Raw genomic sequence first — 27,017 nt, forward strand, 5'->3', positions numbered from 1 at the left:
ATTGTCTTTAGATAGAATTTCCACATGCTGACAAAAAAATTAAACATGTGAAACATCATAAATTTTAAATTTGGTAGAAGCATCAGTGACCCTGGAATATTTTTAAGGCTATAGCAAAGAATAAAAATAAGTACTTCACTTCTGAGTCTCTTCTAGTTCTATACTTAACTACACCATTGAAGTGACACCCAATTAAAGAGGGGTAGGGCCTGATGCTTATGACAGAAATTAGGTATTTCCCATCATATCTGTATTGGTAGCTCTAACACAATAGTATTCATCATCTTAGTCCTATGGGACTGGATTGCAAATTGAGAATAATTTTTGACACCCCCCCCCAAAAAAAAAACCCACTTTGAAATTCACTGGTTATATGTAATATATTCAAGGGGAAAAAAAACTAAGTGAGTTTGCATAGATCTGATTTTATGGGATGGAAATATCATTAAGGAATGAAATAAGGCAACTAATAATCACAGAATGACTAGCATACGGTACACTTTTTTAAAAAAAAGTCTAATTAAGTATTTTTTAACCTTGGATGTTGACTGACTTCTTTATGACACAATCTCCATAAAAATAAAGGAGGGGATTAATTTATTCCTAGATAAGTAGTATGTGTAATCCCATTTGACTTTTCCACAGATATCCATGTGGCTCACTTCAAGTACTTCATCAAATATGAAGTGAGATCTATCATAATTTTTCTCTCTTTACTAAAGCTATGCATATGTTTCCCCTTTAATTTCTTTGTGCTTCATTTCCACTAGTTTCTATCATTAGGTCTTTTAAGTTTATTGATTTCTCCTTCTGCAACATCTACTGCTAATTCTACCTCATGAGTTTCTCACTTCGGATATTATCTATTCAAACATTTAAGCATCTATTTATTCAGACAGTACTACTTTTCATCTCTAGAGTTGGGCTTGGTTCTTTTTTATGTACTCCATTTCTACTGGAACTGTGTTCATCTATCCTTAAACACCTGAATATAGTTATAATACCTGTTTTAATATAATATCTTCTGTGTCATTTTTCAGTTTATTTCTATTGGATCATTTTTCTTCCAATCAAAGTTCCTGCTTCTTTGCAAACAAATTAAAATTAGTATTTGCTTGAATGTCTGACATAGTGATTTTTAAGTAGCTGTCTGTCTGGATTTTGCTGTATTTCTCTTAATAGTGCTAAGTTTCATTTTGCCAATAGTTAACTTGTTTAAATGTCTTTGACTTAAGGCTATTTTGTTCCCTTCAAAGGGTTCTTTTCAAGTTTATTTAACGTGGGTCAAGGATAGCCCTTACTCTATGGATAATTAAGCTCCACACCAAGGCATAACCTTTCTAGGGTCTCTACTAAATGCACAGAATGTCTAATGAAAATTGAGTACTGAAGACATTAGGAATCTGAATGCCTTCCAGTCCTGGTTGACTTCTGGGAATAATTTAGATTACAGCTATTTCATCAACCTTTCTGTGGAGTGGAGTCTCATCCTATGCTTACTCATCTTACAATTCAACAAATATTCAATGACAACTGTAACGCTGCTTTCTGAAATTCTTTTTCTGTACCACTTTCTTCTTATAATTCAATCCCTCTGACTCCCTAAAATTTAATTCTTCAAACTGCTGAGTTCAGTTTGATAAATCCCACCCTTCTCTGTGATCTGGAATGTTCCTTTAACTAGAAAACCAGAGCAAACCTCACAATCATTTGTTTCCTTTCTATGAGGGATCACAGGCCTGTACTGCCTATTGTCTAATGTCTAGAAACTGTTTTAACAACCATATATTTTGACCAATTATATTTAGAAATATAAATATAGTCCCAGTTATTTTACCATAGTCAGAAGGTAAAGTTCCATACTTTTAATTGAAGATATTATCTACCAGCATATACATCATTATCACCTTTTCATTTATTATCTTGGTAATTTTCAAGGATTCTTTTAAAGGCCTTCCTCTATTTTAACTGTGTACTTATGCTACTTCAGACTAAGAACATATAAAGATGAAAAGTAAAATGGCTAATATTTTTAAAAGAGCTATCACATATGGAGTATCCTGCTTTTTAAAGTTTCAACTCCACTATAGACATTTTTATCAAAGTTTCCTTAGGTTCATAACATTTCAAAAACATGGGGTGAATTGATGTCATAGTTTCGAGGGGTTTCCTTGTCTTGAAGGATATACAGATTCTCTAAAAGATTACTTAGAAAGTTGTGATAGGGCCTCCCCTGGTGGCGCAGCAGTTGAGTGCTGGGCTGCGAAATTGCCCGCAGCCTCTGCAGCCCCGGTCTGATCCCTGGATGCTGGCGAGGGTCCCACATGGCACACAGACATCTCCTGGCGCACCTGCTGCTCCCCTCAGCAGTGTATTTCGTCAGTCTGCCTGTTCTGTTCCCTGCTCTAGTGAATTCTCTCACCCTCCCGCACTTCTGACTATACCCAGTGCTTGTATAAATAAATAAATAAATCTTTTTAAAAAAAAAAAGAAGAAGAAGAAGAAGAAAGAAAGAAAGTTGTGATAATATATATTATCCTCTTGTGACGCAAGCTTTAATTTTAGCTTGGTCTGCCCTACATGCCTGTATCACTGTAACAGTGATGGTCTGCTGTAAACACATTCTCAGCCATCAAGCACATAGTCCTTATACAACTAGCTGCTTAATATTGCTTAAGTGAGATTGGATGAAGAAGTTATCTACTTATTTTTAAATAATTAACAAGTAAAATGAAGTTCAGTGCAGTATCAGCAAGCCTTGGTCTTCTGGTGCCAAAAATACGATATAACCTTTTGAGGGATAAAGTTAAAGACCAAAGTTGTACCTTAAAGTTGAGAATATATTTTTGAAAATTAGTAAGAATTCAGGCATAAATTAACCCCAGTACATCTCCACTATATAATTAATTTTAAAAAATGTACATTTCACAACAATATGAATATACATACTACTACTGAACACTGCACTTAAAAATGGTAAAAGAAAATTAAAATAAGAATAAAAACTATATAAAAGGGTATGAACCTTACCAAATTCATTAGTTTTTGATGAAAAGCAAGTAATTAAAAGTGGTAATGACATTTATAAATAGGTACAAATTCTAAGAACTTACAAAACACGTTTTTAATTAAAACTAAAATAGAAACTGTATATTCTAATTAAAAATAAAACAAACTTTGGTAACATGATTATAAATAAAGAAATGGCAAGCACAGAGAGTCTCAAAAAAAGAACTCTATCACCAAGTTCTCCAGAGAAGTAAACAGTGGATATCTATGGGGTAATAAATGTTATCCCAAGGGTTTTTTAACCTTCTATATACTCACAGTCCTAAACAAGGCAAGTACTGGCATTAGTTTGATTCATTGTTCATTGTTATGTTAGCTTGAATAAGAATCTGTATCTGCTGAAATATTGATGTCTTTACATCTAAGGAGAATACCTACAGTGTATCTAATGTGACAGTTCTAAAGAAGGTGAAAACACTAAAGACAAAAAAAAGCAATTATCCACACCTCAAATGCAAAGAACAACAGCTCACATTTGTAATTTGAAATAAAGAACAATGTTACTTGCATATATCTTTATAAGTAATAACTGATGATGAGAGTTTTGCGCAGATGATCTAGCTCAGAAAGTGAGAGGGGAACAAAGAAGGTTGAGATGTATTATGGCCTGCAAGAATTCACTTTAAGAAAGAACATACTATTAGTAAAGATTCTATGTGGGTTTCTTGTGCTTTATCATGTTTAACAAGTAGAATCAGTAAGTGCCTTTGTTGCATATTATGTTTTCATAAATATCAGCACCTGAAACATTCTCAGAAAACTAAGAGCAAAGAGCAAGTTTTCCTATACTTTTAGCAAAGTACAGATACAGCCTCCTCTAGGGAAAACATCCCATTAGAGATGATTGAGGATACCTAAGTTGATGGTTACTCTCCTATAACAGAATTCATTATGTATAGATACTGGGCATTCTTCATGCCATCCGTGAGAAAAGGGCTTGGGGTACTGACAAAAATATTAATATTCTGGTTACTGCTAATGCTTTAGATAATAAAGTCTTTTGTCTTTGGTCCAACAGTCTCATGTCTTTGGTCAGCATTCATGAAACTGTAACAGGATAACTTGGTAACTTGTTAGTTTGGAATGGTTAAATCACAAATCATTTACAATTCTTGAAACATACCTGTTACTGTTTTTGTTTTTACAGGGCTGCTGGCATATTCAGAGGCCTGATATGATTGCTGCTTTGCCAAAGGTGCACTTCCAATAGACACCTCATCTTCTTTCCTTCTACTAACTGGCATAACAAGAGGAACAGCTACCACAGGTTGCTAGAAAGTCAAATGGAAACTGAATTATTTACTATTTCTCAAGCAGCATAGGTCAAATATGATATGATTAAGGGCAGTCCTTCATAATTTAGGGTTTCATTCTTTTATAAGTCCCATAGTCCTTCCCTCCTTCTTTCTCTTTGACTCTCTCTCTCTCTCTCTCTCTCTCTCTCTCTCTCTCTCTCTCTCTCTCTCTCTCTCTCTCACACACACACACACACACCACATAAAAACACACCCTATTGATAAGAGATATTTGTAAATATTAATTTATATTAAATTTCTGTGTGAAGGGCCTCCTTGGTGGCGTAACGGGTTGAGCTCCGCGCTGTGAAGCTGTCCGCAGCCTCTGCAGCACAGGTTCAATTTCTGGCCAGCCACAGAGATTCCCACATGGTGCGGCAGACCTCTCCTGTCTCGCCCGCTGCTCCCCTCAGCAGTGTTTTTTGGCCTGTCTGCCTGTTCTGCTCCCCACTCTGTCTCTGGTGAATCCTCTCACCCTCCCACACCTCTGGCCTATACCCCAGCGATTGTATAATAAATAAATCTAAAAAATGAAAGTTGTAAAAAAAAAAGTGACTCATAACATAAAGAAAAGTGATTAAAAAAATTTCTGTGTGAAAACGAAGAGAGCATAAAAAAATTAACAAATTTTTCTAAGAGGTATAAAAATAATATAATATGGACAAATGAAAATTAAAATTAACTTTGAAAAACATGATTACTAGAAAATAGTTACCCTTACAACATGATAGTTTTAGGGACATACTTCTATGAACTGATTATTAACTTTTAAAATGTAAAATCCAATTTTTTTAAATTGCTAGAAGTTTCTAATTTTATCTGACAATGTGATATCACAGAATATGTAGAAAGCAAGGAAAAGTATCTATAGTTAGGGAAAGCTGGAAAACATTATGATCCTATATTGAATGCACGAGTGCTGAGTTGGACAATAAAGCAGCTGTTTTATCTTTATTCACTGAAATAAAATCTGATGTTACTGCTGATGACGCCCAATGCAATCTTGTCAGATTTTTGGCAAAAAAAAAAAAAAAAAAAAGGTATTTTTAAGTTTGTTGCAGGATCAAAGATCATGTTGAACTGGGTGGAAAATAATCATGAAATGTTGGGTTTTGGCCACAGACTGAGAAAGAAACTGTAGCTTAGGAAACAACAGACAATAACTGTAATATAGATCCATCAGATGGCAAATGTGGAGGGGTTGGTCAGGCTACAGTGCAGTCTAATACTACTCTCAACTCCAACCAATTAAATTTTTGTAGAATCAACTTTAAGTCTCATGTAACTTATAGTATTTATTTAATCTTATTGAGATCATGAATATTTCAGTGAGAGCATATGTGCATTACATAACTATGTAATAAAATCAAGTTATTAGAGGGAAAAAAGTCAAGTATCTTACAGGTTGCTACTTAAACTCAGTAAGTGGATGAGTAATATCAAAAGGAAAATATTATAGAAGTTGCAGGGAACATCACAATGTAGAGCACCTTCTTTCATATTACGTATCCAGTCAAACTGATAATATTTATACAAATCTAAATGGGAAGTAGTATTGAAGACTAAAATGAGAAATGTTTGATATATTTTAACTTTCGACTCATTTAAATTTCTTCATCTATAAAATTAGGGGGTGGAGATGTCTGCTCAAAACACTTTTTATGCTATTATATTTAGGGATTTCACAATCCCTTCAATCTTGGCCATTCTTTTTAAAACTGGTATATGAGCAAGAAAAGTTAGAACCAAGTTCAGGATCAAAATTAATATATAATAGAGAAAAATTATGTGTTGCATAGATGGCACTGATTCAATGCCAGCGTTAAAGGATAGATTAACAAAAGTCATGGTCATGACACTACCCAACAATAAAAAATTTTTCTTTTGGTGGCACATCTTCACATAGGTAAAAACACACTCATTAAAAGACTGAACAAAAAACTTTCTAACAAGAGAAGGTTTATATATGTCTTCTACACAGCTGTATGCCAAATACCAGTAATGGTGTCCAAAAGACTCTATACAAATATTTGCTAAATGACTGCTAATGTCTCTCTTACCTGTCAGGCATGAAGAGATACCAAATAAAGGATAACATGAGTGACTATATCATTTTCTGGAAATATAACTAATCCAGTCAAAACTATTAAGACTATTTTTAACCACCTCCCATTGTTCTTACACTTTTCTATCTTCTGCTCTCGACAATTTCCCCAAAATTAGAGATTTGTTGTGTGTGTGGTTTTCTTTTAAGGTAACACTGGTTTACAACACTATATTATTCATAAATTTAGGATCCTGCCTCTTCAGATGTCCTATCCTTGACCCATCAGTATCCCATGAGTCCAAAATACCTACAAAACCTTTGTTCATCTTTATATAAAATATATCCTCCTTTATTTTTTTAATTTAATAAATGTAAAAGTACTTAGGAAATTATATTGCATAAAACAATATCCATAATTCCAATCAATTATAGCCATAACTATTGGTTGTTAAAATTTTAACATAATTGCTTTTTTTTAAAGGAGATAAGAAAATTACAAATAAAGTTTAAAGTCCCGCTGACTGCTTACCTACAGCCTGTTCCGCTCAGGGTCAGTACTACTATGATATAGATATAATCCTTTCAAGTTAATTTTTATACCTCTACTTACACACACATATAAATAGAGTAGCGGGGGCCTTCCTGGTGGCGCAAGGGGTTAAGCACCGCACTATGAAGCAATCAGCAGCCTCTGCAGCATGAGTTCGATCCCCGGCCTGCCAGGGAGCAATCCACATGGCAGCAGACCTCTCCTATCTCGCCCACTGCTCCCATCAACAGAGTATTTCAGTTAGTCTGCCTGTTCTGTTCCTCACTCTGTCTCTGGTGAATCCTCACCCCCTACATCTCTGGCCTGTGACCCAGCTTTTGTAAACATAAACAAATAAATCTTTAAAAAAAAGTAAATAAAGAGTAGTTTTGCAAAAATATACATAAATGCTGTTATTTTCTATGTATCCTTGAAAGTTAAATTTTGCATATCCTTTTGCATTAAATTTTGAGACATACCATAATGATAGACTTACACAGGATACTTATGTCTTATGTCCATTATAAGAGTATAGTTATACCAAGCAGTGAAATATTGGGGTCCTAGGGTAGGCATATTTTCAGTTTTATTAGATACTGCCAAATTTATCAATTTTCACTCAAAAGAGTAGTACCAAGTTCATCCACTTTCTAAATTTTCACCACTTTGAATTTTTTTTACCCAACAGCCCTAAAAAAGATGATTGGTCATGAACTGATAATTCTGGAAGCTGGGTGATAAAGTCATAGGAATCAATTACACTACTCTCGCAATTTTCCATATTAAAAAAATAGGAGTAAAACAGTAAATTAAGAGTATCTTTAAAAGTATGTTTTTTGGATATGCTGAACTGTAATAAAAGAGAAATAGATACAGACTGTTTACATACAAAGTAGAAATTATAAAGTGTTGATGAAAATGTAAGCTGTACCCAATTCTGGAAACAAACTGGCAATATAACAAAGAGCTTAAAATATGCTATCTTAGATATCCGGAGCTATATTTACCCAAATATTATTTGTCATTCTGGATAAATAGAAATTATGGATTTTACTAGTTTATCTTTTAAATAAAACTATTATTTTTACTTAGAAAAAGTGTTGTATTTAACTTTTCAAATTAAAATTTGAACAATAAAAATTGAACAATGAAACGGAAAAATCAAAATACCTGAAGGTGCTTGTTATCAATCAAATGAATGTCTAATTTAAGTAAGCTGCTAGACCATTGTTAACCCTTTGCACTCCGCTGTCCCCTCTCAGGGGACATCGGAATTCTAGCATACCACTCGGATGTCCCCTCTCAGGGGACATTGCAATTTATTAGTGATTACGGGGAATTGAGGTTATTTCAATGCAACTTTTTGAGACATGCATGTTTCCCTGAAGTTTTATCTTGAAATGGCACAAGAAATTAAATCAAAATATCATAAAATGGTTTGGAGTGCAAAGGGTTAAACCTTAAGGGATATCTATAGTATACTGTAGATAATGACATCATCTGTAAAATAACCAATGGAGAATTTATAATATAGTGAACTATTATCCAGTTTTTAAAAAGTTTTTCCATTTGTAAAATGGACTTTCCAAAAAGGCAGTATACTAAATGATATATAGGCCAGGCCATGTAAGAGAAATGATCTTCCTTATGAGTGAAATCTAAACAAAGGAAAAAAAGAACTTTTAGATACAGCAAATATGTTGGTGGGCGCCAAAGGTGTGGATGCCAAAGGTGGGGGTGCGATGTGAACTGGATTAAAAGATTCAAGCTTTAGTTATGAAATAAATAAGTCATGCAATGTACGGCATGATGACTAGAGTTAATACTTTATTGCGTGTCTAAAATTTGATAAGAACGAATCTTGCAAGTCTCATCACAAGAAAAAATGTTTGTAACTATATATAATGGTTTTATATTAAAGATTTATTTTATTTTATTTATTATTTATTTATTCATACAAGCACTGGGTACAGTCAGAAGCGCGGGAGGGTGATAGAATTCACCAGAGCCAGAGCAGGCAGAAGGACCGAAGTACACTGCTGAGGGGAGCAGCGGGCGGCAGGAGAGGTCTGCGCGCCATGTGGGACCCTCCTCCGGTGGCCGGGGAGCAGCCAAGGATTGAACCGGCGCTGCAGAGGCTGCGGGCAGCTTCGCAACCCAGCGCTCAACCGCTGCGCCACCGGGGAGGCCCTATATAATGGTTTTTAACTAGACCTACTATGGTGATCACTTTTACAAAGTATATATATAAAATCATTTTGTTGTACACCTAAAACTAATGTAATGTTATGTCACCTATATCACAATTTTTAAAAATTAGAACTAACATTTTTCTCAAATGGTGCATATTCTACATTCTGTGAGTCAACTTTTCTAAAATCCAAATTAATTTTTTATCAGTTTCCTATACTTCTTCTTTATCCTTCATGATAAAATTTCAAACACTTAGCACTACAAATATATTCTGCTATAAATTAGTTTCCAGTTTCTACTAGGTTCTATAAGAACATATGGCTCTAGTCTGGAATCACTGAAGGCTCCTTCCTTCCAAAGTTATTGGCTCTTTTTTAATCTAGTCACGCAGCTGAACCTAGAACAACACTCTATGAATAGACTGTCCCACAATGCTCAGCCTCACATAAATTGTTCATTCCTCCTTTTAATACTCACCCGTTATGAGAACTGCTCCTCTTTTCTGTTTTCATAATGCTGTGTGTGTGTGTGTGTGTGTGTGTGTGTCTAAAGCAGCAGTTACCAAGAATGACATTATATTCCTCATATTTCCAAATGCATTAAACATCTCTAGAGAGTGGGATATGTCTGCCATGTTTTCTCTAACTTTTGTTAAAGGGAAGAATGACACAGGGGAGGAACAGCAGAAGTTTCTAATGAAATTAAGACATGGTAAAGAAAGTCCTTGATGCTCGAGATGTGAATACATACGCACACATATGTAACTATTTACAATCTTCATATTCTTGTGTAGTTATAGTTTGTTTTCTTTTTAAATTTCATTGAAATATGTTTAACATTACATTTATTTAAGGCATATGACATTGATGATTTCGTATTTGTAATAAAAAATAACATTTTTATGTATTCTAATGATTTCCATTATAATAGCTGTTAAAGCACATCACATTAATAAGTCTTTTTTTGCTTTTCTCATTTTTATTGAAGTACATTGGTTTATAACTGTAATTATAAAATTACAGTTGTAACTGCACTTTTTTTTAACGGTATAAAATTACAGTTTTTATAATTTTATAATTTATAAAGCTAATTATAAAATTATTTCTTTTTCTCACATGGAACTTTGTGTTACTTCATAAAAAAAAGACACAAAGCTATTCCAACTAGAAAATTATAATAAATTTATGGAAAAATAAATTCAATATAGCATTAACTTGGCTTCAAAAATTCTAAGTTTGGCCATTTACTACGTGTATGACATTAGGTAAGTATATCTCAATAAGTATCAGCATTGACTTTAAAATAATAATAATAAAATCCAGACTTACATTTAAGTATCATGGCATTAGAGGATCAAAAATAGCTACTTTTAGTTTTTTAATTTATATCTTTCAAACAAGCACATATCTCAACCTTGATATTACTTCAAAGTTTAGGTGTTCAATGAATCTCTATTGTATAAAGCTAAGAATAAAACAAAGAAAATCAGGGATAATAAACACAAAAGTTAGCATTTACTGGACATTCCTCTGTATCAGGCACTCTGAAAACAAGTATCTGGGGATGAGTAGGTAAAACGAGTCAGTAAAGTGGGGCTACCTAACTAATCTCTCTAATATCTCTGCTTATAAAAGCAATTGTAACAGTCAACAAAACTCTACTTTGAGTTATAATTTCCTGTATAGAAATTAGGGAACAGATATTGAAAGGAGTAGAGTGGGAGACAGATGAATTCTAGTACATACATAAAAAAGTCAATAGAAGAAATATATAACTAATAAATGTCTGAGAAACAGTTGTATTAATAAAGAGAATGGATTATAAAAATTTCTCACCTGCTGAATATTTCTATTGATTCGTTTCTGAGGTTGATAAATGAGCCAAGTGTATAATATAGGATCAATATTAACTGATATTCCTTGTATACTACAAAGAAATACGGCACCTAAAAACAAAGATTTTAAAAGTGTTACAATTACTAATTAAAAAAAGAAGCTCAATATCATCATACCAACTGTAATAATGTATTATCAAGGATCTGAAAGAACTCAAATATTCCTACATTGTTGGTGGGAACATAGAGAGGTTTGGCATTTTTTCAAAAAGCAAATATACAGTTACAAAATGACCCAGAAATTCTACTCCTAGGTATACACTAAGAGAATTTAAATCACATTTCCATGCAAGAACCTGTATACAAAGTTTCACAGCAACACTATATATAATACATTAAAAAGAGAATAATATGAAAGTCCATTAATTGAATAAATAAAATGAAGTAGGGCCTCCCTGGTGGTGCAAAGGGTTAAGCACTGCACTATGAAGCTATCTGCAACCTCTGCAGCACTAGTTAGATCCCCAGTCAGGGAGCAACCCACATGGTACAGCAGACCTCTCCTGTATTGCTCGCTGCTTCCCTCAGCAGTGTATTTCAGTCAATCCACCTGTTTGTTTCTCACTCTCTCTTTGGTGAATCCTCTCACTGGCCCCCCACACCTCTGGCCTGTACCCCAGTTCTTGTATGCATAAATAAATCTTTTTGAAAATTAATAAAAAAATAAAATGAAGGAGTAAAATGAAAATTATTAATCAATAAAAAGGAATTAAATATTCATGTATGCAAATTACAACATTGGTAAACCCTTAAAATATGCTAAATAAAAGAAGGCAGTTATAGGAGACCATTTATATGAAATGGTCAGAAGAGGCAAAACCATTGAGAAAAAAGTAGATTTGTAATTTCCAAGGTCTTCAGAGAGAAAAGAATGGGAAGTAACTGCTATAGATACGTATTTCTTTGGGGAATGATGCAAATTTTTTTTTCTTTTTTTTTTTTTATTAGATAATAAATTTTATTGTTATATTCCCCATACAATTGCAGCCCCCCCATTCTGACCCCAATCCCTCCCCTCCCGCCCCCGCCCCCCTAAAAGTGTCTCTGGTTCATAGTTTTTTGTTGATTTTGATTTTCACTTTCTTATAGATATTCATTTTCCTGGTCCCTTATTTAAGTTTTCTAGATTCCTGCTATGAGTGAGACCATCCGGTATTTTTCTTTTTCTTTTTGGCTTATTTCACTGAGCATGATCCCTTCCAGCGCCATCCATGTTGCTGCAAATTGCATGTGTTTATCTTTTTTGAATGCTGAGTAATATTCCATGGTATATATGTACCACATCTTCTTGATCCAGTCATCTATTTTTGGGCATTTGGGTTGTTTCCAAAGCTTAGCTATTGTAAACAGTGCTGCTATAAACATAGGGGTGCAGGTGTTCTTTGGAATTGATGTTTCTGTGTCCTTTGGGTAAATTCCTAGGAGTGGAATTGCTGGGTCATATGGAAGCTCTATGTTTAGTAGGTCCAGAAATCTCCACACAGCTTTCCACAGTGGTTGGACCAGTTTGCACTCCCACCAACAGTGCAGAAGAGTTCCTTTTTCTCCACACCCTCGCCAACATTTTTTGTTGCTAGTTTTTTTAATATGTGCCATTCTCACTGGTGTAAGATGGTATCTCATGGTAGTTTTGATTTGCATTTCCCTGATGACAAGTGATGTTGAACATTTTTTCATATGCCTGTTGGCCATTTGCATTTCCTCTTCTGAGAAGTTTCTTTTTAGCTCTTCTGCCCATTTTTTGACTGGATTGTTTTCTTTGTTGTTGTTGAGTCTCATCAGCTCTTTGCAGATTTTTGTGATCAGTCCTTTATCATTAGTGTTGGGTGCAAAAATGTTCTCCCAGGGCCTCCCCGGTGGCGCAGCGGTTGAGCGCTGGGTTGCGAAGCTGCCCGCGGCCTCTGCGGCGCCGGTTCGATCCCCGGCTGCTCCCCGGCCACCGGAGGAGGATCCCACATGGTGCGCAGACCTCTCCTGCCACCCGCTGCTCCCCTCAGCAGTGTACTTCAGTCCTTCTGCCTGCTCTGCTCCCCACTCTGGCTCTGGTGAATTCTCTCACCCTCCCGCGCTTCTGACTGTACCCAGTGCATGTATAAACAAAACAAACAAACAAATATAATTAATAAATAAATAAACATGCCTCTAAAAAAAAAAAAAAAAAATGTTCTCCCAGTTGGTGGGGTTTCTCTTTGTTTTTGTTATTGTCTCTTTTGATGCAAATATTTTAGAATAAGAAAACAGTGATTGTCACATAACCTTGAAAATTTTCTAAAAATTGCTATATTATACACTTTAAAGCAATATTTTTTTAATCAAATGTGAATTGTGTCTCACTAACGGATGATTTTTCTTTTCAAAAGATTAGAAACTCAATTTTTTAGGATAACAGAAATTTTTATTATTGGTCATGAAAATAGAATATTATCTCTCCTTTTTATATTTTACAAAACCAATTCACAATATGAAAGGAAGCATTATTATAACCACTCAATAAATCACAACTTAAAATGCTCAGAAGCAAAGAGAGAAAGCTGCTGACATTCTGTTATAAAACACAAAGCTGAAGTGTAATGAGTTGCGATCCACCCTACTAACTAAAATATTTTAGACTATATTTGACAAAGTAACTCAACTAGAATTTAACTAATACAATATCTCATTCTTAATTTACATGCAAATAACTTTCTGCAATTCAATATATAATTTTTGACAAAAAGTACTATTAGCTCCATTAGGACATGTGAAATTGAAGGAAGTCAAGTTTTGTCAATTTTACTCTCAATTGTATCTCCAGCATCTAGAAAAGTACCTGCCACATGTTAGGGTCTGCAAGAAACAGTCATAATAAATAGTAGATAGATTCCATGCTATATTATATTTTTTAAAGATTTATTTATTTATGCATATAAGAACCGGGGTACAGGCCAGAGGTGCGGGGGGTGAGAGGATTCACCAGAGACAGAATGGGGAACAGAACAGGCAGACGAACTGAAATACACTGCTGAGGGGAGCAGCGAACAAGTCAAAAGAGGTCTGCTGCACCATGTGGGTTGTTCCCAGGCCGGCTGGGGATCGAGCTCCTACTGCAGAGGCTGTGGACTGCTTCATGGTGCAGTGCTTAACCCCTTGCGTCACCAGGGAGGCCCTATGCTATATTATGTTAAGGGAAATAAAATAGAACTTTCCCAAAATCATATCCAATTTTCAAACAATTTGAGCAACTATACCATACCAAAGACTATCATGTCCACAAACAAAAATATTTTACTACAGGGCCTCCTGGGTGGCACAGCGGTTGAGTGCTGGGTTGCGAAGCTGCCCGCAGCCTCTGCAGCGCTGGTTCGATCCCCAGCCACTGGCAAGGACCCACATGGTGCGCAGAGGTCTCCTGCCGCCCGCTGCTCCCCTCAGCAGTGTACTTTGTCTGCCTGTTCTGCTCCCCGCTCTGGCTCTGGTGAATTCTCTAACCCTCCTGCGCTTCTTACTGTACCCAGTGCTTGTATGTATAAATAAATAAATACATACATACATACATACATAAATAAAAATCTTAAAAAAAAATATTTTCCTACAAAGGTAGCATGAGGTAATTTAATTGGTGTTCTTGGTTTGATATAACACTTATTCTCTCAACAATGCTATTAGATGAGAAATAGAATTTGTTCCTAAATATAAGAAAAATTTTATTAAAGCCTTAAGAAATGAGTTGAACACTTTTAAAATGGAGTGTTTAAAATTTTTTATTTAAATTCAAAAACATATCATTAAATGTTAGAAGCTTAAAAGACTTTTCTAAAAGCAATAGAGAAATGAAATTACAATTAGATTTAAATTATTCTGAATTACTTCCTGTTACATGAGCGCCTGTCATATAATTTGCTTTAAACTTAATATCAAATAAATATTGAAAAACACGACAAATATGTAATCAGTGAAGAGATGCCCTACTAAAAGCAGGAATTACAGCAAGAAAAAAAGACACCAGGATCCAAAAGACAAAGGATCCAACACATAAGAAAATCAACAGGAATGTCCAAGATGGCAACAGTGACTTAGAAATAGGTACATAAAAAATTATTAATGGCAAAATACAATTATTAAATACAGGAAAAACAAATGTTATAAAGAAAAGCAGAATGTACTCATAAACTACAACACAACTCAACTAATCGATAGTAAAAACTATGTAAACTCTGAAAAAAAAATAAATTTATCTATTAATTAAATACATAATATAACAATATTGGGAGATGCAACTATAAGAAGAATATGTGATGGGATATGGAGAGGGTGAATGTTGGCTAGTTACAAAGTATAATATATGGAATTATCAAGAAAAGGAAACATTGAAAAAGTATCAGCAAACAACATATTTGAAAGTAAAATGGATGTTACAGAAACAACAGATTTAACTACTAAAAACAAACACTCATTAGACAGGTTCAAAAACTACTAGATACAGTTAAGGAGAAAATTAGTTAAATAGAAGAAACACAATGAGATAATTTAGAATGTATCTAAGAAAGATTAAATAAAACTATTACAAAGAGGTTAAAAGATATGCAGGATTCAGAAAGAAGATCAACATATGTCTAGTTGGATTCCAGAGAATGATACTAAGGAATAGTGAAGAGGTAATTTTGTTGAAAAGATAATGGCTAAGATTTTTTACATAATAGTTGAAAGACAGGGCCTCCCCTGGTGGTGCAGCGGTTGAGCGCTGGGCTGCGAAGCTGCCTGCAGCCTCTGCAGTGCCGGTTCGATTCCCAGCCACCAGCAAGGGTCCCACATGGCGCACAGACCTCTCCTGCCATGCCCACTGCTCCCCTCAGCAGTGTATTTCGTCAGTCTGCCTGTTCTGTTCCCCGCTCTGGCTCTGGTGAATTCTCTTACCTTCCCATGCTTCTGACTGTACCCAGTGCTTGTAAAAATAAATAAATCTTTAAAAAAAAAAAAAAAGTTGAAAGACAGTAAATTCCCAAATCTAAAAACACCAATGACTCTAAGTAAAAAAAAAAAAAAAAAAAAAAAAAGCTTACATCAACACAAAGAAAAGAAGCTATAAAACACTGAAAAGAGAAGATGATCAAGGAAATACTCCAATTAAAAGGAAGATCACCTGGGGGAATTAAAAAACCAAATATATTAATAACCAATATCTTGGCAAATAGTCAATGGTATTCACTAAAAGATTTTGCTTCAAAAAGGAAGCTAAAGAAGAAATTTTATTGACTTTTAAAAATACATAATTCAGATATAGGCAAAACACTACATGACATGCACCTCAAAAACATCCTTACAGACACATCACCCAGAACAGTGATAGTGAAGGCAAAGATAAACAGCTGGGACCATCAAATTAAAGAGCTTCTGCACAGCAAAACAAACAATAACCAAAACAAAGAGAAACCCCACCGAGTAGGAGAACATTTTTGCACACAACACTAATGATAAAAGACTGATCACAAAAATCTACAAAGAGCTGATGAGACTCACCAAAAACAAAGAAAATAATCCAGTCAAAAAATGGGCAGAAGAGCTAAAAAGAAACTTCTCCAAAGAAGAAATGCAAATGGCCAACAAGCAGATGAAAAAATGTTCAACATCACTTTTAATCAGGGAAATGCAAATCAAAACTACTATGAGATACCATCTTACACCAGTGAGAATGGCACAAATTAAAAAAACTAGCAACAACAAATGTTGGCGAGTATATGGAGAAAAAGGAACTCTCCTGCACTGCTGATGGGAGAGCAAACTGATACAACCACTATGGAAAGCTGTGTGAAGATTCCTCAACCTGCTGAGGATGGAGCTTCCATATGATGCAGCAATTCCACTACTAGGTATTTACCCAAAGGACACAGAAACATTAATTCTAAAGGGCACCTGCACCCCTATGTTTATAGCAGCATTATTTACAATAGCTAAGCTATGGAAACAACCCAAATGCCCAAAAATAGATGGCTGGATCAAGAAGATGTGGTACATAGACACAATGGAATATTACTCAGCAAATCAAAAAAAAATAAACTAATGCAATTTGCAGCAACATGGATGGAGCTAGAAGGGATCATGCTCAGCAAAATAAGCCAGAAAGAAAAAGAAAAAACACACATGGCCTCACTCATAGCAGGAATGTAGAAAACCTAAACAAGGGACCAGGAAAAAGACTATAATAAAGAAAAAATCAAAATCAACAAGAAACTATAAACCAGAGACACACTACGGGGAGAGTTGCATGGGGGGAGAGGAAGAATTAAGGTCAAAATAAGGGGGTGAAATTATATGGGGAATATAACCAAAATGAAAATGCATACATTGTGCAAAAATGAAAAATGATGTAAGAATTACATAAAATAAAAAAATAAATAAAAATACATAATTTGGGATAACTTTCATTTTCTCTAATATTAATATTATACATCTTAAGTACAGCCACATACAAAATTTTTATGATGATAAAAAATACACAAAGCATCTATATAAACAACTATGTACATAAATTTAAAAGTAATGAGCACACCATTTAAATTGGGGTTCTGGAGAACATGCAACCAATAAATATTTTCACATGGAAAAGTAATCTTTAAAGTATTTATCATTTAACAATGATGAAGTTGAAAAAATTTACAAAAAAAACTTTCATAACTTATATGATTACATCACACCAAAAATGAGTAATTATTTATAACCAGGTATGAATGTTAAGTAGGTGATATGTAGAATAATCAAATAATTTAACATTAATTTAGTTGGAATTACAACTTACAGATAATGTTCTTTTAAATTTAAAATGGTATTTTCATATTAAACTCAATTTATGAGATATTGTTTAAAAGTAACACATAAATTCTGACATATAAGTGTGCAGACAGTTAGCCTGATACTAAGCTGACTCAGAACAGATTCAACATAAATCACTAAAATTGGCAATATATTATGCTGTTTAATTTTAGCCTGGGAGACAACTAATGAGAAAAGTGTGCTTTGCTTCTATGCTCACTGCCAAAATTGTTCACTTAATCCACATTCCACTCAAGCTTTACCAATTAGTTAAACCAAGGCACTACTGTCACTTTCAGTTACATCCTAAGCTAAAGAATGAGAACTAAAATAAGGGTTAGAGACCAGAGTTGTAGAGCATTAGAGTTAAACATAAATCATGCTTCTCAGTTATAGAAACCTTGTCAACCAATGAGGTTATTTTGTAGAACACAAATTAAATAGGTTTGTAAAAGTGTCCTGTGTTAATCTTGAAACTTGAAACAATCCAAAAAAAGTCATGTAGCAATAACAAATAGTAAGATCTGATTCGTATACCTAAATGATTTGTATACTTCTTAAGAAACTATTTACTTCTTAAAGTTTCAAGAGTAATTTCAGTGTTTTAGCTAAGTAAGTGGACAGAAAAATAAGAATCAATACTTCAAAAACAAGAATTGGGCAAAAAGGCAAACTTGAATAATCATATGTCAGCAGGGATGAGCTGCCAACTACTGGCAACTTTATCCAAAAAAATTATCAAATTTCGTATAAATAAATCCTAAGATTTTTAGGTATGTGTGTTGGTAGCTAATGTTACTTAACTGACAATTACTTCACCTTCTCTTACTATATAGAAATCACAAGAGATCTAGCCCATCCTAAAGATAAGAACAAGTCATGTAACCCATCAAAGCTTTTCAACCTTCATAAAGAAACTTAAAGAACAAAAATCATGAAAGTGAAAGGTCTCTGATAGGAGAGAATGAATGGTGACTTTCATTGTTGGTTCAGCATGCAGAGAAGAAAGCTGATAAAAGCAAAACGACTAAATATTAACAAATGTTTAAAGATCTATTTGGGGGCTGGCATGACAATTTGTAATCTCTGAGGACCCACAAAGGAATTTGACCCACCTGCCATTTCTTTACAACTAGCCCTAGATACCCCTTAGAGTGACAGGAGACAGGGTTGGAGTGGTAAGAAAGGGACCACTGAGATGCAGGCTTCTGGAGCGTGATCAAGTCTGAGCAAAGGAGAAGTGAAAGACATCCCAGAGGTGCTCCAAACCTGTCAGTAAGCATCAGGTAGGACAATCCGTGATAAGGTGAAGGGAAGAACTACTAGAGAAAACCCTCTCTGCAGCACAGGGGAACAAAGAATACAGAAATCTGAGCAGAGATCAGGAGGACAGAAAATTACAAACCACTCTGATCCTATGCTCAAAAAAATATGAAGATTGTAATAAACCTTAATATTTAAGAACCAGGCTCAGCTAAACTAGAGAATAAAAAGCAAATACTGGACCCAATTCAACTACAACAAGAGCATAACAAAAAAGAAACATGACCTTTTGTGGGCATAAACACTTAGCACAGGCTCTGCTATTTTATTTGCACACAATGTTTGGCATTCCATTTAAAAAATATGAAAAAGTGTAAAACAAGAATAAATGACTCATTTATATGTAAAGAGCCAATAGTCAATAGCAATAATCCCAAAACTAGCCCAAAAGTTGTAATTAACAAACATGGGCTTTTAAAACAACTCTGATAAATATGTCAAAGAATAAATGTATTGAAAAAGGTAGATAGCAAGAATGAACTAAAAGGGAACTGCAGCAGAAACAGAACTTATTTTTAAAAGGCCAACACATTAAAAATAAAATATCAGAGATGAAGAATTTCGCCCAAAAATTCTTTCCAAAATTATGAATTATATCAAATAGAAGATATAAAAGCTCAGCAAACCCCAAGGAGAACAAATAAAAGAAAAACAGATCTAGACACACCAGATTAAACTGCAGAAAACAACAGATAGGCAAATTTTTTAATCACCCAGAGGAAAAGCAAGACAGAATAAATGTAATGAATCTTAGTAAGAGTACTGTAGTACCAGAGGTAATGGCGACCAGAAGACAATGGGCTATTTTCAAAGTTCTGAAAGAAGAAAGTCAAGCTTGATACCTAGATCCACTAATAATATCCTTTTAAAATGAAGACAAAACTGAACCAATTTATATACAAAAACATGAAATAGAGAAGCACATAAAATAGAAAGGAAATTTACTCAATTTTAAAGAAAGAATGAGGGGGAAAAAGCAAAGAATAAATATGTTGGTGGATGGATGTTCAGGATATTATGCTAAGTGAAATAAAGTCAGATGAAGACAGATATTAGATGACTTCACTCATATGTCGAATATAAACAAAACAAATGAGCAAACAAAACAAAAATAAGCTCATACATGAAAACAGGTGGTTACCAGAGAGGCAAAAGTGGGGTGGGTGTGGGCAAAATGGATAAAGGGGGACAATGACGTTGTGGTAATGAATAATAACTAGACTTTCAGTGTTTAGCATACAGTAGCATACATAGATGCCAAATTATATAGATGTAAACCCAAAACTTATATAGTGTAATAAACTACCAATATTACCTCCAGTAGGGAAAAAAAAGTGTAAATATGCTGGTAAATAAAGAGGACCTAATGAAATCCCCTCCCTAATATTCAGCTTTCTCTTTATATCACTGAAAATAACTTTTAAAGAAGAAATTATAGCAATGTAATGTGGGATTATATTACACATAGAAATAAAATATATGCTCCCACAGAAAAAGGAACAGGACAGTGGTAACTGGAATTAAACTAGTATAATAATGCATTTATCTTATTTATCACCTTATATAAATTTCTTTGCCCTCTAAATTTTCAATGTACTTTCAGGTCCAATTTAGATGAAATAAAAATATTTATTAACAGGAATCTAGAAAACTTAAATAAGGGACCAGGAAAATGAATATAAGAAAGTGAAAATCAAAATCAACAAAAAACTATGAACCAGAGACACTTTTTGGGGGGCGGGGGGAAAAGGATTGGGGTCATAATTGGGCATTTGCAATTGTATGGGGGAATATAAAAATAAAATTTAATATTTAAAAAAAAATATTTATTAAGCACCTATTTATATACTGATGTTCTTTTTTGATATTCAAATTCTGCACATCCTTTGATTAACTTCACAATTATGATTTCCTATTTCAATTAGCCTCCACAATTATGATTTCCTACTTCAATTAACCATCAATGGATGGTCAACTACAATAGTATTATCATTCTCATTAACTCAATTAAATTTCTTCAGTAAATAATCTCATCAATTAAGAATACAGATGACAAAATGCTTTAGAAAACTGTGTATTATGTGAAAGATTTAAGGACAATCTGTGTTTCTAGGTCATGAATTCAAAATAAGTCAACTCATCTTGATTACATGCTTTTCTGTAGTCCCATTCAGGCATAAAAAAAGGGAGAATTGGATTTCATCAAGACTCTATGCGTTGCTTTTTATTTGACCTACTTTTGCTTTTTTTCATCCTAGTTCAAATGGTTACTCAATCAGTTTTATTAAATATTAAGATACATTTGGTTTCCTATTATACTCATGTAAATTAACTATCAATTGACATGATTAGAATACCAATCCATTTATTTAACAGTAAGCTCAAAATGTAAGTCAGTAATCAAAACTTTGGTGTTTCAAAGTTTCATCCTTTAACATTATAATTATGACATAAAATGATAAAATTATATACAGCTTTGACAGTGAAAAGCTTAGAAATTCTAAATAATTTACCATTAACGAAATTAAAAATGCTTCATAAGGCCAACATTAATACCAAAAGCTGAAAAGGAAATCACAAAAAGAAAAAAACTTGAAAACAATATACATGAACACACATGCAAATTATTTCTCAGTAAAAGCATAGCAAATTCAACAATCTACTAAAAGTATCATATATCAGCTAGGTGGGCTTCATTTTAGGGATGCAAGAAATATCTGTAATTTATCAATATAATTCACCTCATCAACAACAGGAAAAATAAAAATCATATGGTCATACCAACAGATGAAGAGTAAGCATACGACAAGATTCAGCAATCACTTATGATAAAAATTTTGAAAAAATGGAGATAGAAGGAATATACTTCAACGTAAAAGGCCATATATGACAGTCCTAGAGCTAAGATCACACTCAATGGTGAAAAATAGAAAGCTCTTTCCTAAGAGCAGGTAGAAAGAAGACAAGGATATTCAAAATTTTACCACTTCTACTCAATATATCAATACTAATAAATATCAGGTAGAGTAATTAGGCAAGAGAAATATATGAAAAGAATTACAAAGTAGATATTAAGTTTTAAAAAAAAGTTAACTGACAAAATAGGAGGCAAGATTATATACCGCAGAAAGGAAAGCCTCTTCAACAACAGATGGTGGTGGGAAAAATGGGACAATCATATACAAAAGAATGAAACTAGATGACTATCTCACACTAGGCACAAAAATTAACTCAAAACAAATAAGACTTGGATTTAAGACTTGAAATCATAGAATGCAAAAAAGAAAACATAGGTAAAATACTCTGTAACACTGGCTTAGAGTTGCCTTTCAGGGCTCAACTCCAAAAGCAATGGCAACAGAAACAAATAGCACTACATCAAATAGGCTTCCCCAAAAGAAACTATCATTAATGAAAATGCACGCTATTGAGTGGGAGAAAACACACACATCTTACATCTGACAAGGGGCTAATTAATAGCCAAGATCAACAAAGAACTCATACAACCTGAAAAAAAAGAAAATCACCTAATCACGATATGGGTAAAAGAGCTCAACAGGCATTTCTCCAAAGAAAAACAAACAAAGGGAAAAATGTGGAAAAAAAGTCTCATCACTTATCATCAGGGAAATGCAAATCAAAACTACAGTGAGATCACTTCACTGTGAAAATGGCCCATACACCTCCCCGGTGGCGCAGCGGTTGAGCGCTGGGTTGCGAGGCTGCCCGCGGCCTCTGCGGCGCCGGTTCGATCCCCCGGCTGCTCCCCGGCCACCGGAGGAGGGTCCCGCATGGCGTGCAGACCTCTCCTGCCGCCCGCTGCTCCCCTCAGCAGTGTGCTTCGGTCCCTCTGCCTGCTCTGCTCCCCGCTCTGGCTCTGGTGAATTCTCACCCTCCCGTGCTTCTGACTGTGCCCAGTGCTTGTATAGACAGAAACAAAAAACAAACAAATAAATAAATAAGCATGCCTCTGTTAGAAAAAAAAAAAAAAAAAAAAAAAGAAAATGGCCCATACAGAACAGAAACAAGCCACAATATTGGTGGAAATGTAGTCCCTATGAAATACAACATGGAGATTCTTCACAATATTAAAACAGATGTCCCATATGACCCAGCAATTTCACTGCTAGGTATCTACCAAACGAATGCAAATATATTAGGCAAAATAAAACACAAAGAGAAAGACAAATACCAGATGATTACCCTCATTTGGAAATAACACAGAAATAAATCAAAAGAATAGCCAAAACTAAACCAAAAATAACTACAAAACTGACTATAGAATTGAGGATATAGAGAGAAAAGGTGGAGAGGAAAGGAAAGCAAAAGGGTGAGAGGCTCAGTGAACTATATTGGAAGACTATGGACACTTTGTGATGGCTGTGGTATAACAACATAGATGTGAAGAGATGTGAATCTACACCTCTGAACCTGCTGCAAACCAACAATTAGTAGTAGTCAAAATGTGTAGCCTAGTATTTTTTGTGGGGCTCCCAGGGCCTAAATTACATTTGAATTATTGGGAAGGACAGAATTATATTAATCAAATTATTATGTAAAATAAAAACAGACACACACTAAAATATGAAATAGTAAACAGGGATAGGACACTGGCACAGAGGTGTTGGTGAACGGTTAAGTGAAGCGTGTGCACATATGAAAATGTACCCCCAAAATGTTATACGTGTAATGACTGCTACATAATAAATACAAATAACGTATATTTACACACAGATTATAGTCAAAGGAAAATATAACCTAGGGATCATGTTTCCCGAGGAAATGAAATAATTATATTTAGAAAAAGAGAAATCTGAAATTAAAGAATGTCGGAAAGACAATATTACAATAAAAAAAGAAAGAGGACACACCATATCTCTTTCTTCAGAATTTTCAGAATGGTGAAAAGCACCAAACATTGATCAATTTATCAAAAAAGCTTTTACAAACATGTGATTTGATGTATATAATAGGGTTTTTTAACTAAGATTTTATTTCTGTTGATTCTCTTTCCTCTAAATTGATTTCATGGCTCTTAAATAAACTCTTAAATAGTGACAAATAGGTACAATAAGGTTCAAGATTATAACACTGGAAATACAATGGCAGTTTCCCTTTCTCTATAATTTCACAAAAGTGTTAGAAATAAATCTACTTGGACTGATGTGGTTCATCTGATCACCTAAACACTTCCAAAAATGGAACAAAATATAATTTCTCAAGCATGGGAATAGATGTATTCAATCCTAGAACTGCCCTGTGAAATCAACCCTGCCTAAATCTTATGACTTACAGCTATTATCAGAAAAGGAGGAAATATATGCTGAACACAATTTAAAAAAAGGTCACATTTCACATCTAGAAATCAGTATAACTGATCATGAAATTGTGATTTTTTTTAATTCCAAACTTAAAAATTATAAGATAGTATAATGATGTCCAAATTATACTATAATTATACCCCTCAATTATCTAAATTTGGATCCAACTGCTTATACAAAGCACACCTATCTTGTGTGTCTATGTGTGTGTAGTGTGTGTGTATGTGCATGCATGCATGTGTAGAATATTTAGTGATCCATTTGAGAGTAAACTGAAAACATGGTAGCCATTTACCTCTAAATACGTCATCTGTATTTACTAAGAAATGTGTTTTGAACAAAGGTAAATATTTTAAAATCTTCTTTAATATTTAAAGCTCCCTACTTTTTTTAGAAGCCTGTTTCACATAATATCTTAATATTCCTGGAAAGAAGTAGTATTTCCATTACAAATAAAGAGAAAATGCAGTATCACTAAATTGAAGTAAATATTACTTGGTTCATTTCTTTTATAACATGTGATTTTCATTATTGAGAATTTCTTAGCTCTTGCCAATAGTCAAAGAAGTGATGTAAATTTCATTTAGAATGTTCTCTACTCTTAGGTGGATAATAATCAATGTCCATAACCCTTGATAAAATTATACAATTGATTATAACTCTTCCCCTCACTCTACCAGAGTCTGCCAAGTTCAGTCACTAGAGTGCCAAAGCATAAATGTTTAACACTCAGGATACTGAGAGTCATAGAAAGATGACTTGAAATCTTCACGGGTATCTCAGCAGAGTAATCTGAATCTAGCACATTCCAAATCTCATTTTCTCCATTTCAAAAATGAAAGGATTCCTCATTGGCCAAAAAAGATCAAGAGGACCAGAAACACCCGTCCACGTGAAACAACCAAAATTTGGGGAAATATGGGAGTCTAGTGGGTAACCAATAAAGATACTACTAACAGCAAAAAAAAAAAAAAAATCTGGGAAAATGTGTATAACAAAGTTATGTATGACACTGTTTATCAGGCAACAAACAACTGTGGACCCCAATATATGAAAAATAAGGTATGCTGCTGCACTTGTCCCTGCTTCCTGCCTTGAAAGAACATCCTAGATATGGTGCAGAAAAAAGAACTAAGCAATGCTTGGCCACTCTGCCCACATAACTGAGACAGATTTGAGATGAAAGTATGACTAGATTACGGAGGAAAGTTTACCAGAGAAAAGACAGAACTCTGTCCTAAACTGCTAACATCTGAATGGGAACATTAGGCAGCAAGTGAAATAAACTCATTTATCTCATAACAGAACAAGCTAAGACTGACAATCCAGGATGATAGCTTTCTCTAAAAGCTATACTAATTAGGATCAGAATACTTTGTAACTGCACAAAACACACTACTCTAACATCCCTCCATTTATGGGAGATGTGTCTTATACTCTGCTTATGGAGACTGTGCTATCCTGTTCTCACATGTTTCTCCCACTCTAAGAAAAGCAAACCATAGCGCATAATCCAAAGTCAGCCTACCATCTGTTTTTGTACAGAGCACGAGTAAAAAAAGGTTTTTCATTATAAAGTAGTTGAAAAAGAACAGAAAATAACACTGCATACCATGAAAATCATATCAAATTCAAATTTCAGTACCTATCAATAAAGTTTTATTGGAATACATCCATATTTACTCTGCTTTTCCACTACAATCACATGTTGAATAGTTGAGACAGAGATAAGATATTCAAAACCTAAAATATCCATTACCAGACCTTTCATAAAATATTTGCCAAACATTGATACAGGACAATGTATGAGAGTTATGGCTCTTTAACCTCAGTCTGAGAGATACTAAATGCCTACCAGTTCCTTAAAAATAAGTGTCTAATGGATTTTCTGATAAAACTATTTGCTATTACTCTGAAGTCATCTTTGAGTTATAATATCTATTTGTTAAGTACTTATTACTTTATACCCAATATTCTCATCTTCATTTTACAGGTGACAAAACTGCATCAGTGAAAGGTGGTGACTTGTTCAATTTTACTGTAGTTTGTAAATCAATTCCGGTTTTATGTTCTCCAAAGAATATGTTCAAAACCACAACTGCCTAGAATAAGAGTACAGAGAACAAAAGGATTGGAAGTAATTTTCTCTCTCCAAAGAAAATACTTTTCCAAAGTGATGTGGATTGCCCTAACAGTAAACAGAAACTAAAACCTATATCCCTCAGAGGAAATTTACATATCAAAATTGGTTTTCACTGTTAGTTCCCTGTCAGGGATACCACAAGTCTCTCCATTTTCTTTTTTTTTTTTAAGATTTATTTATTTATGCATACAAGAACTGGGGTACAGGCCGGAGGTGGGGGGAGGGGGGTGAGAGGATTCACCAGACAGAATGGGGAACAGAACAGGCAGATTGACGGAAATACACTGCTGAGGGGAGTAGCAGGCGAGACAGGAGAGGTCTGCTGCGCCATGTGGGTTCCTCCCTGGCCGGGGATCGAACTAGTGCTGCAGTGGCTGCGGACAGCCTCATAGGTTATGTCTTAATCCCTTTCGTCAC

General features: G+C 34.3%; 1 protein-coding gene across 8 annotated transcripts in view; it reads right to left on the reverse strand.

Moving 5' to 3' along the window:
- Positions 1-27,017, reverse strand: part of VPS13B (vacuolar protein sorting 13 homolog B) — a 622,702-nt gene that overhangs the window by 356,633 nt on the left and 239,052 nt on the right. For all 8 annotated transcript variants that reach the window (XM_054692064.1, XM_054692063.1, XM_054692065.1 and 5 more), the window contains 2 exons: positions 10,969-11,078; positions 4,193-4,340 (listed from right to left, as the gene is read on the reverse strand). In XM_054692064.1, the coding sequence (XP_054548039.1) occupies positions 4,193-4,340; positions 10,969-11,078 (258 nt within the window). The remainder of the gene's footprint in view (positions 1-4,192; positions 4,341-10,968; positions 11,079-27,017) is intronic.

The sequence above is a fragment of the Talpa occidentalis genome, unplaced genomic scaffold, assembly GCF_014898055.3.
Source record: "Talpa occidentalis isolate TD23 unplaced genomic scaffold, MPIMG_talOcc4v2.1, whole genome shotgun sequence".
NCBI lineage: Eukaryota > Metazoa > Chordata > Mammalia > Eulipotyphla > Talpidae > Talpa > Talpa occidentalis.